Here is a 12,878-nt window from a genome sequence, read left to right on the forward strand (position 1 = left end):
TTACAAGTGTCTTCTGCCTTCAAAAATATATAAACAATAAATAATTATAATTTTGATCTTTTAATTAAAAAATTCCTTAAAAACATAAAATGAGAAAAAGTAGTGTGATAAAATTTTCTGACTTAATTTATATTTTTTTTCTCATCATAAATTTACAAACCACAAAAAACGCACCCTTCAGATAAAAACCTATATTGATGATAAAATTAAGGCGTTGTAAACCTCAAACTATATCTATTTTGTCAAAAATGTTTGAACTTATAGAGATTTATTTAACTCATTAACTATCAATTATGTATAAAAAAATATCTTGTGTCCATTTTTTGATCTCTGAAAAGCAGAGAGGCTCGTCAGAGTCTACGATTAATTTTCAATTAATTTTTTTAATTAATATATATATATATATATAGGCATAAAATAGGGTCGTTTAGTGTTCTACTATTAGAAAATAGATTGATTATGTTTTGTGTCCACAATTTTTAGTGTTTTCCAAAAGACATCCACAACTTTCAATTTTCTCAAAAAATACTCCAACTTTCGGCATTAAAAAAATCGCTATATAAAATCTAGGAACGGAATGATAAGTCACCTCGTCACATTTTTAGTTGTAATGACATCATTTTATAGATGAGGTGGAAAAATATACTCCATTTAAAAATTTGACGAATTAACTCATCATTCTATTGTTGAATTTCGTATAACAAAACATTTTAAAAAGAAGTGCTCATGGTTGTGGACATGAAATATGATTAATGATCGTTTTCTCAAGATTTGCGACCGTTTTTTCGGTCATTAGAGCCGTTTTTACTTATAGTGTTTATCAATCATCAAATAAATATCCGCCTTTTATATTCCATTGCCAAATACATTATTCTATTGGTTCCTCATCGGATCTATAGCGTTCAACATTTTTCACCTGAGTCTTGCCCTCGTCTTCATTATTCTATTACTATTTTCCTTTATTTTTGTTTTTAGATTAATTTGGGTCATTTTCATGTGGATTTTCTTTCAACTCTAAAACCAAAATTGTTTCCGAAACTGACTAAAACCACAAAGAATGTTGTGGAACATATTCGAAACTCATTAAAATCTAATGTTTTTAACTTTTTGTTTTGCCCCATGTACATAGATTACTTGTCGTAGGATGATGATTGATGAAATTCGTGAGATTTATGATTTATATAGAAATACGATTTCAATATGTATGTATTGCGGTTACTTGTCGTAGGAATTACATTTCATATGAAAATATGAGAATAACGCATTGAACATATAAAGTTAAAGTGCTCGAGAAAAAAATAAATTTGTACTATTATATATATATATATATAAGTATATTTGTACTAATGTTCGAGTTGAAAATAATTTATAATTTATATTTTAAAATTATTTTTTATTTTATCCGATCCATATAAATATTTTATATTAAATATAATGGACCTTTGAGCTCACATGACTAACACCAAATTAAGTGGATGATAGATCTCTAATACTATAAGCTATATACTTTATGTATCTTGCTTATATAGAATGTAATCCGAATCGAACAATTTGGAGATAAACACAAAAAAATATGAAATAAATTAGTGAGACTATCAAAGCACAAAGAAGATGGAAGAAGATACTCTTGGTCAAGACCACCTTTTTTGGTAAAAGAAAAGTATGATAATTCGATTATATATATATATATGATGATCGCATTGGATTATTTAACAATATCTTGGCTTTGTAACTAATCAAACTTTTTCCAACAGCCAAAGATCAATAGAAAGGGAAAGATGGCATAAGTGAGTCCATTCAAGGAGAATAAAAAGGACTATCAAATAATTATGAAGTATTAAGTATATCAATCATGGTGTGAAGGAATCAATCAAAAGAGAAAAAAGTAAATATGGATGGCAAATATCCTGATGGCATATATTTTTAATTTCCGCCAATAATACCTTTTTTGGACTAATTGATTTTGTATCGTTTAAAGAAAATTATATCTTAATTCACTATTATTATTTTTGCAATAATATATGCCATGTGTATAACATAAAACCATATAGAAAAGGCTGGATTTTGAATACCAATTCATTGTCATGACGGGATATGCTTGTCTACACCAATCATTCCTTCTTGGAAGGTTTCAATTTTATTTATTTATAGATTTGTATATAATAAACTTTTAATCATACGAGAGTAAGACGGAATGATACAAGAAGACAAACACCAAGCGGTGCGACCTCTTGTGTGTGAACAGTGAGGTCTCGGGTTCAAACCCCACTGCTCCCCCTCCCCAACTCCCCCAAGTCAAAAAAAAATTTATTCCTCAAAGAAAAAAATTATTATTATTTTTTAATAATAATGTCACATAAAATAGAAAAATTAAGTACTGAGGTATTAAATGAATTGTATTTCAAAAAAATAAAATCTAAAATGAAAACAAACAAAATATTAACTGAAATATTAAAAGGGCCTTAAAAGGCCTAAATCGATAAATCGCAGCAAAATTATGATTTTTTTTTCACCATTACGCTTCCGAAAACATCTTAAAAGGTTACACTCATTTCTAATTTTGTTGATAGCCGATTATCGTTCGATCCGAAATCAGTAAATTTGCATCAGCCACTTATTTCAGATTAAGAGAACATTCCTTTTTATTAGTTAGTCGTTAATGTGTATATATTGTATTTTAAAATAAGGGATTTACTAAATTATTGTGCAATTTAGATATACACACTCTATTTTTTTTTTTTTTTTATCAGGAAAAAGGAAAAGTATTTAAAAAAAAAGGTACCAGAGGTACCGCAGAGAACCAATACATCAGAGTTGCAAAGAGGAGTAAAGAAAGAAAAGGAGGAGAAGAGAGAAATAGGCCAACTCCAAGAAACAGAAAAACCAGAATCACGAATTATCCATGCAACGGGTGTTCTTCATCTAAGATTTGAAATCACCTGTTGAGTTGTCCGATCCAAAAGCCGTGCTCCAGGTCCACGTCCTTGTCTTAATTTCTCTGACCATTTGCTCCTTGTTCCAAGTAAAATGATTGAATTTACTATCATTTCTTGAGTTCTAGATGCACCACACCATGCAAATCCAAACATTCCTGAGGAGTTTTGTATCTCTCTTGTTGCCAAGACTAGTGAAGGCGAGAAAATGATCTTTTGCTGATGAAGGAAGTACCGCCTGTAAACCGAGCCAAGACAGGATGTCGTACCAAGCTTCGGAGGTTCTTTGGCAGATGAAGAACAGATGATTGGTGTCTTCCTGCTGTGATCGGCAAAACACACAAATAGATTCCGCATTTGGGATACTCACCTGTCTTCTAATCAAGTTTTCACAAGTCGCCATTCTATCTTTTAGAATTCTCCATGCCGAGAATTTTGCCTTGTGAGGAGCTGCTGCTTTCCAAATGTATTGGAATTCCAGTCCTTTGTTTGACTGTGTCTTTGATCTTGAATCCCTGCACATCACTTTATAGGCGGAATTGACCGAGAAAGAACTGTTTGGGGATGCTTTCCACTTCCACCCGTCAATCTTACCTGGAGTCAAAGAGACATTGTCGATCAAAGAAAGAAGTTCATTAACATGAAAGAGATCTCTTTCCCTCAATTCTCTAACCCATTCCAGTTTCCATTCCCAAATCCCTTCCACCCACTCCCCCATGTCTGAAATAGTGCCTCCCGGGTTGTTATTGAGACGAAATAGTCTAGGGAATCTATCTCTCAAGCTCTTCTCCCCGACCCACACGTGATGCCAAAAAAGGAAAGAATTACCCTCCGCAATTTGAATCTTCAAGTTCTCTCGAATCCATCCCCTTCCTCCCCACGGCTCAGGCCCAGTACCTTCTTCCACCAACCCGCATCTGCCACCCTATTTTTTGCAAGTCTGAAACCCCCTTCGTCCCATTCGATGTCTCCCTTAGTAGCTTTCATCACCTTGACCCAAAGAGTATCCCTCTCATTCAAAAATCTCCACAACCATTTCATCATGAGAGCCTTGTTAAATTTCTCTAAATCAATAAAGCCCAAGCCCCCATCTCTAGGATCGGCGCACAAGTCTTCCCATTTCAGCCAATGAATTTTCCGCTGACCCCCTCCTCCTCCCCCTCACCTCCTCCCCAAAGGAAATTACTCAGCAATACTCGAATATTATGCAAAACTCTTTTTGGGAAACCTGAAAAAGGGAGTTGATATGTCGGAATAGAAGTAAGAACCGAACGGATAAGAGTAGATCTCCCAGCCAACGACAGTTTTCGGTTGTTCCACATGTTGATTTTCTTCTTGATCTTCTCCTCCACATAATTCCACTCATCCACTCTGGTCAGTCTTGAGCCAATCCTAATGCCCAAGTAATTAGTTGGGAGAGAGCCCACTGTGCACTGAAGCACCGAAGCCAACTGGGAGCTATACGGACTAGGAATGCCGACCCCGAAAATTTTGCTCTTGTCAAAATTAACTTTGAGGCCCGAAAGTTTCTCGAAGAGAGTAAGAATGCATTTGAATAAAATAAAGTACTATAATGTTAAATTAAGATATAAAACAAATATTTTTCACATGGAGGGCCATAACACAAAGCAGATGTGCTGAGAAGGTGTCGACAATTGATGGTTGCCAAAGTATGAAATAAATCTAAGAAGATTGAGGAATAAAGCGATTGGAGAGAAAATAACAGGTGAGGCAATTGCAAACAAAGCTAGTGGATCATCATTTTGCTGCAAATGGCCTAATTTTGGCACTATTTACATCTCTCATGAGCATGCTCACAGTTCCAAATCTATCACTTAGTCCGAATAAATTGATAATTCAATAGGATTAGTATTGAAATTTTTAAATTTGATTTTTTTTTTTAATTCAAATGATTCATGAATGAATAGTTTGTAGTAATTGTTAAGATTGACCCGAAAATAGCATGTACTCTATAAGACTGACTCGGAAATAAGAATATTAATTGGTTTGATTAATTATTATTTTTTTTCGTTATTTAGTTTTCAAATTCCATTATTTTACATTTAAAAGTTTTTTTTATATATATAGGGTGTGGTTCTAGGGAGAATTACATTATTTGTGAGAACGTGAGAACCATCAAATCTAATGCATCCACTGTAAAAATTAATGCATTCGTTGTTAAAATTAATGCACTAAAAAAAATAAAAAAATAAAATTGCTCCCTTCAGGATTCGAACCCCAGGATCTGCATTCATCCAACAAGATGATGCATTAACCGTAGATCTTGATGATCGAATGGTTGAAAATGGTTCTCCGTTCTTATTTTATTTAGTGATTTTTTCTTGAACCTCTCCCTATATATATATATATATATATATATATATATATAGGGCCGCTCCAATGAGACCCCCTAATTTTAGTGAGATCTAGGGCGCGATCTGGTGCGTTTATTTTATCAATACTATGGCTGATATTGTATTTGGAGGGTGATTTTTTCGCAGGGTTCGAATCCTGGAGGGAGCAGAATATTTTAAATTTTGTTATTCATCATTATATACTGCATTGTTCATCAGTATATACGGCCATGTTCATCAGTTTATATGTCTTATTCATTACGAATTTTTAAAATTTTATTTTTCATCAGTATATACATCTTGTTCATTAGATATACGTTTTGTTCATTAGTATTATATGTTTTATTCATTGTACTCATGTTACACGAAAAATGGGGGGTCTCACTGGAGCGCGCCCCTATATATATATATATATATATATATATTGATCAATATTCGAAAGTTATACTTATCATTTCACTTCTCTATGTTTTTATTCTATTGTTTACATAAAATATTTGGATGTAGAAATTAGAAAACGATAATAATTAGGAAAAATATGTGTATCCTTAGTCCTTACATTCTAAGAGGACGTTTATTTTGAAGGATTACCCTTGATAGATAAAAATAATAAGACTAATCTCTTGTTTACTTTGTTGGATTGAAACTTTAGTATATTCCAAAGCCTTTAATTATTTTTTTCATTTAAGCTGGTTTTGCTTCATTCTTATCTCATCAAAATGATGGGATTGAAGTACTCCTACTTTTGAGAATAAAAATATTCAATCATTTATTTTATCAATCATGCAAAGTAAACGTCCCCTAGGAATTACATACTATATAAGTCGAAATTGAAATGATATTCATTTAATATGGGTATTCATTTATTACAAATACAAAATTATTGAAATGAATATATTGATTAATTTTTTTTTTTAATAATTTTCTTGAACCCCGCTGAGCTAATGGATTAACCCAAAAAAGGTTAAAATTTTCTATTAAAAAAAATTACAACTCAAATGATCAGTAATTAATAGCTCGACAAACTAAATAATTATGGCCCGAACTCTAGCTAGTGAATTGGCCCGACATCCCTAGTGTGAGATTGCATCAACGCCTAAATTAGAACTTTCCCATAAATTAATAATCACACAATAAAAATAGAAAGTGACAAATAATTAAAGAATTCAAAGTTTAAGAATATCGAATTTAGTTCTCCCTCCCCTCGCGAGTCGCGATTAAACTCTATATATAAATAATACTGTATTCGTTCACGAAAAATTTATCACAAATTTCTTTTTGTTTTGTTTATAATTTCTTTTATCATTTTTATTTATAGTAGTATAATTTACACAATTTTACTCACATTTTATTTAAACTCATGTCGTTTACAATGTGATAATTTTTTGTGGAAGGAAAATTATTTTTTTTTACAACCATTAAATTATGCTTAAAGTGTGTACGTGATTTATACATATATAATTTTTGTTTGTGTTTATACTACCCACACCCTCTATTTTTGGTGGACATTAATTAGTTACGTACAAAACTTAATTATTACTAATTAATTTTGATGAAAATTGATTTAGACTCGATAAAATAATAAATGAAGCGTTGGAATACGATGGATGATAATTGGCGGCTCGTGATGATCGACTAGTTGATGAAACAAATATTTTGCTTTCTTTGGCATGCAACGCATAATTTTCATTTCTAAAAAGTAATAATATAATAATTTGGTTGAGTAAATCGAAAATAAATTAGAAATATTTGAAAGTGAATTGTGGGTAGAGAGTGAAGGCGTGGATGTTTGTGAGCCAAATTTCACCTTGTCTTTATACGCCAAAGACATTGTGGCCCACCCAGTTTTTTGTTTTTCCATTTCGTTTTCAATCATTTAGCCTTTTCTTTGTTTTATTCTTAATGGTGGGGTTTTACGGTAAAAAACGTTACTTCAAATTTACAACTGCGTTATCAGCGACTTTTCAGCACCTTTTTCTGCACGTTCTTTAACAGTAGCACACCCATATAAATTCCTAATTCTTTCCCAGGAATTCATAATATAATGCTATTTCATAATAAATTCAGAATCGACCCATTTTATACGATAAATTTGATTTGAGGTGGTCTTGGGTACGCTCAAATGTACCGTACACTCAAATTAATCTGTACTCAGATCCCGACCTATATCATGATCTCATCCTCGCATCTTGATTCAAATCGTATAAATGATACTATTCGATTATACAAATGACACTGTCTGTAATGGACAATATTCTGTTATACAAATGACATTGCGTATAAATAACACTATAACATTGTAAATGACACTGTGTATAATTGATACTATTCAAAAATATAAATGACACTTCCTATAATTAATACTATAAGAGTGCGTTCACTTTGATGGATTGGAAAAGGAAGGATAACAAAAATTTATGTCTTGAAATGTCTTATTTCTTCTTGAAGTGAAAATAAGGAAGGAAAAATGATGAACTCATCTTTTATGTAAAATGTGGGGAAAAAAATGAGACATTTAAATGCATAAATTTTTGTTATCCTTTCTTTTCTCATCCATCAAAGTGAACACACCCTAAGATTGTAAATGACACTATAATATTTTGAATAACACTATAAGATTGAAAATGATACTATAACATTTTAAAATGTTACAGTGTCATTTATATAATTGAATAGTGTCATTTGTATAACTGAATAATGTCATTTATACGATTTGGGTCAGAGATTAGCATGCGAGTCAGGATTTCGATACGGGTCAACTCGGGTGTACGGTACACCCACGTGTACAGGAGATTCTGTGATTTGATTTTTACAATGGTTATTTTTTTCATCTCAATCTAATTCGAAATCAATGAATTAACCTGAATAAATCAAGAAAAACATATTCGGGCAAAAAATTATAAATGGAAATTAATTCATAATTTTCAAACTGAATCATTCAGACTGCATGCTTTTTCATGAATCATGAATGTATGATGTTTTCGTCTTTGTGTAAGTAGTGTTCTGCCTGCGTTTGATTGTTTTTCGCCGTTGTGTGATGTAGAGGTCTCGCCTGCATGCGAGTTGCTGATTTGATTATATATTAGATGTCTCTTATTGTTCTAAAAAAAGATGTCAATAAATGGTTAATAGAAACTCGGGTTATTAGCCTGTAAATATATGAACTTTTTATATTTTCTGAATTTTAACATGACTTTTATTTTTAGCCCACAAATACACGAACTTAACATTTTTTTTTGACATCGACATGAAAAAACTCTATTTATTGTGGAGGTGAAGGCCAGAATACATGACGTGAACTACGAAATATGCACTTGAATAGAGTAATTTGATTCATTATTTGGATTAGAGAGTGAATGACATGGTATACCGACCTTCACGTTAATAGTAAATTATAATTTTTTCTTGTTGATGTCAAAAATCAGAAAAAATGTTAAGTTCGTGTATTTGTGGGCTAAAAATAAAAGTCATGTTAAATTTCAGAAAATATAAAAAGTTCGTGTATTTACAGGCTAATAACCCTAGAAACTCATAGTATTTGTACTATTTGTTAATTTGTTCTTGAAGTTTGAGAACAAAAGTTTTTTTTTTTTAATTACAAGATATATCTATTATATAATCAAATAAGCAATTTGCATGCAGATGACACCCCTACACCACATAAAAGTGGGAAAATTACTCGCACGCTGACGGACACCTCTACACCACATAAATGTGGAAAAATTATTTGTACCCAGACGGGATCACTGTCCATATAAAAGTGAGAAAACTATTTGTATGCAGGGAGGATTGAACTCAAGATCTCTCACAAATGAGAGTCTTTGAATGTCTCAACTTTGTCATTTAAGCTAAGTGTAGTTGCCAAAACCAAATATGTTTATCTCGAATTTGACATTTTCAGTTGCTTCCTTCTTTTCATCTCATGTACCGTTACTCCACCATCAACTATTTCTTGTATGGTAATATTAATTCTTTAATTATCTAATTATATTATAATATAATATTATTATTTTAATAGACGAAGAAGAATACAATCATAAAAGAAAAAAATTGAGCACTAAGAATATGGGATGGTGACAAGTATATTTTATTTTTAGCTTATTTTTATGTATTTGTTTATTAATTCATAAAAAAATTGATCGAGCGTCAGAAAACCTAGCTATGACTTTAGCCAGTATTTAGGATTAGGACAAAATTATTTTAGCTCGAAAAAATTTAGTTTGATTGACCTGGATTGAATAGTTCATAGACCAGCTCGGAACTGAGCAGGTGGTGAGCTATAATTGTGTGTCTTTAATTTTTTTTTTAAATATACAAAATACATATAATATTATGAATAATTCGTGCAATAATTTTAATTCACTAGCAAAGGTAAGGTACTAAAAGACTTTGCTTAATGAAGAGATCTATGATGATTTAACTCTCACCTAAGTGTGGTTGTAGTTCTATTTTATTTGAATTTGGTCTAATTTATAGTACTAGATTTGCTTGGATATGATGTAGTGTTACTGAATTAAGAATCTATTACTCCTTCCTCAAAAGAAAAAAAAAATGTAGTACTCGTATTTACTCATGAATATTGATCCACCAAATATCAAAACATGAACTTCAATTTTAAATCAACTACAAAATTGAGTGATAATTTTGTGATTAGAATAAAATAGTAGAATGTTTATTCATATATATGTTATATTTTCTATTTTTTTAAAATTATAGTCTTTTACAAAATCATGTTATTTGACTAATGGTAACATATTCAATATGTATTTTAAATTATAGATCGCGACAAAATCTTTAATTATATTATATTAAAAAATAGTTTAGAATGAACAAGATCATTTAAAGTTGTTAAACAAATATATATATATATATATATATATATATAGGGTCAAGTTAAACAGAGAATGCTAAATATTTAGAGAATAGAGAAATCGTGAAACAAAAACGAACATATCTACAAATTTAACGAACAGATCAATGTACCGCATGAACAGCAATTTGAACAGACGTATTTAGTAAAAAAAAAGAAAATCTCGCCACCAACAGGATTCGAACCCTGGGCAAATTGCTGTTCATGCGGTACATTGATCTGTTCGTTAAATTTGTAGATCTGTTCGTTTTTGTTTTCGATTTCTCTATTCTCTAAATATTTAGCATTCTCCGTTTAACCTTTCTATATATATATATATATATACATATATATATATAGGGTTGGCTTCAACCATACCCACTTTTTATATAGAGATAAGAGACCGAATGTGGATCATTAGATATGAATTGATCAAAGGACGAGATTTGCAGTTATTTCTGTGATTTTAAGTAACTCTTCACCCAAATGGAAGAAAAATCCTATTCGAAAGGTCAAACAAGTAAAAACACGATGGAGTCCACATGTTTGACCCCAAAAAGTGGGCGATATTTGCTCAATTCACCCTAAATATGGCCAACAAATACCATAATTTTGCAAGTACTTAAAATAGAGTCCAAATTTCATATAACATGTGAAACGAACACAAACACACACCAATTTGTTCAACGAACATATAAAAACACATGCACAAGTACGAACGATGAAATTCTGAAATCTATTATAACACGTTCAACTAACACATATACTGAATAAAATATTCAACGAACACAAATATGAACATGCATGTGCGCTAAAAATGTAATATTTTATGTGTATGTTCGTTCAACATGTTCATACCATCCCACAGTTCATCACATATAAGTTTCCCATTATATTCATCATGAAAAGGTTAAATACCTTTTATAAGCAAAACTGCAAAAATAAATTGATAAAATTCATAACTATAACAATAAAATGCATAGTAATTCAAGAACCGTAGTAATTCATTATTATGTGTACGAACACTATAAGAAGTATGTTCACATTAATGTTCATTACCATAAAAAAATGTTCAAACATATGTTCACTAGATTCCAAGGTCATATAAATTAATTCAATTAATATGCAATTTTAAAGTTAATGTTAATATTCATGTAAACCCGCATCAGAATAATTTAGATGTGTGTCTCAAATGTTAGATATGTGCATATATCTTACTGAGAGTTTTAATCTGTTATGAATTTGTTATATTCGTATGAATTAGGTGGGAAAAATACAGCATGTTTATCTATGTGACAACTGCAAACATAATGTTTACAATCACGTTCACTCACTTGTTATATCCACGTATATGCATTTAGCAATAACAAATGTTCAAACATATGTTCAAGCCATCTAGTAAGTTCACAGCTCAGTCCATATAAAGGAATGACGACATAAAATAAGCATTTTTTTCCAACATCACTTTTGATGAAACTATGTAGTTTGGATTTTAATTAATTTGTATATATGTCCGGACAAACAAGACAAATGATTTAATAAGCGGCCATGCATTAACTTAAATACTGAAAAGTTCAGATTTATATTACCTTATAAAATTAGTAAATAATTAGGTCGAGTGCCCGCACTTGAACATAAAAACGCACACACTTTGTTCAATGAACACAAATACGCACACCACGAACGACCAAGTCCAACCTTTTAGAGTTTGAAGTTATCTTATGATCATTCGCAAAAATAGGCCACTATTTTTCAGACTTGCAAAGTTAGCCCAATTATTTTAATTTTTGATGTTGTTAGGCCACATGTATACCTAATGTAGCTTTTTTAGACCACATGTTTGACCCCAAAAAGTGGGCGATAGCTTCTTAATTCACCTCTAATATGGCCAAAAAATACCATATTTTTGCAAGTCCTTAAAATAGAGTCCAAACTTCGTATACCATGTTCAACGAACACAAATACACACCGCTTTGTTCAACGAACCTATAAACGCACATGCATAAGTACGGACGATGAATTTATAAAATTTATTATAACATGTTCAACTAACACAAATACACACCACTATGTTCAACGAACACACATATGAACATGCATGTGAGCTGAAAAATCCAATATTCTATTGAGCTTGTAATATGTAACGTACGGCAGTTCCGAAATTTCCATTCATAAAATGCTTTGATATAGCCTATTTAATGTACTTTTCGGTTATAATATCTCTAGAAGTACAAACATACCCTTGGACATATATAACACCCTTCGTTTGTTGTATATCAACATTAGATATGGTAGTGAATCTCATCCATCCGATCTCACGAAATCAATGAATAAGATCATGTCTCTATTCTCTATTTAACTTTGTGTTTTCATAGAACTTCCCCCTATATATATATATATATATATATATATATATATATATGGTGCAGTTATAATGAGAACCACACTTATCGTGAGAACATAAGAACCATTAAAATCAATGCATATGCTATATAAATTAATGCATTCGCTATTAAATTTAATGCATCCGAAAATAATAAAATTTTTGTTCCCTTCAGGATTCGAACCCAGGATCTGCATTCATTCACCAAGATGATGCATCCACCGTAGATCTTGATGATCGAATGGCTTAAAATGGTTCTCCGTTCTAATTTTATTTAGTGGTTCTTATTTGAACCTCTCCCTATATATATATATATATATATATATATATATATATATATAAGATCAATAGAGAATGCT

The 12,878-nt window shown here is 31.0% G+C and overlaps 1 protein-coding gene across 1 annotated transcript; it reads right to left on the minus strand.

Annotated features, from left to right (window-relative positions):
• Positions 1 to 3,057: 3,057 nt before the first annotated feature.
• Positions 3,058 to 3,651, minus strand: LOC131026106 (uncharacterized). Its single transcript, XM_057955878.1, has one exon. The coding sequence runs from the start codon at positions 3,649 to 3,651 to the stop codon at positions 3,058 to 3,060; it is 594 nt and encodes a 197-aa protein (XP_057811861.1).
• Positions 3,652 to 12,878: the final 9,227 nt, after the last annotated feature.

The sequence above is a fragment of the Salvia miltiorrhiza genome, chromosome 5, assembly GCF_028751815.1.
Source record: "Salvia miltiorrhiza cultivar Shanhuang (shh) chromosome 5, IMPLAD_Smil_shh, whole genome shotgun sequence".
NCBI classification, from domain to species: Eukaryota; Viridiplantae; Streptophyta; class Magnoliopsida; order Lamiales; family Lamiaceae; genus Salvia; species Salvia miltiorrhiza.

Excerpts from the sequence above, each read along its gene's own strand:
- LOC131026106 (XM_057955878.1), bottom strand. The coding sequence starts at position 3,651 with ATGGGGGAGTGGGTGGAAGGGATTTGGGAATGGAAACTGGAATGGGTT.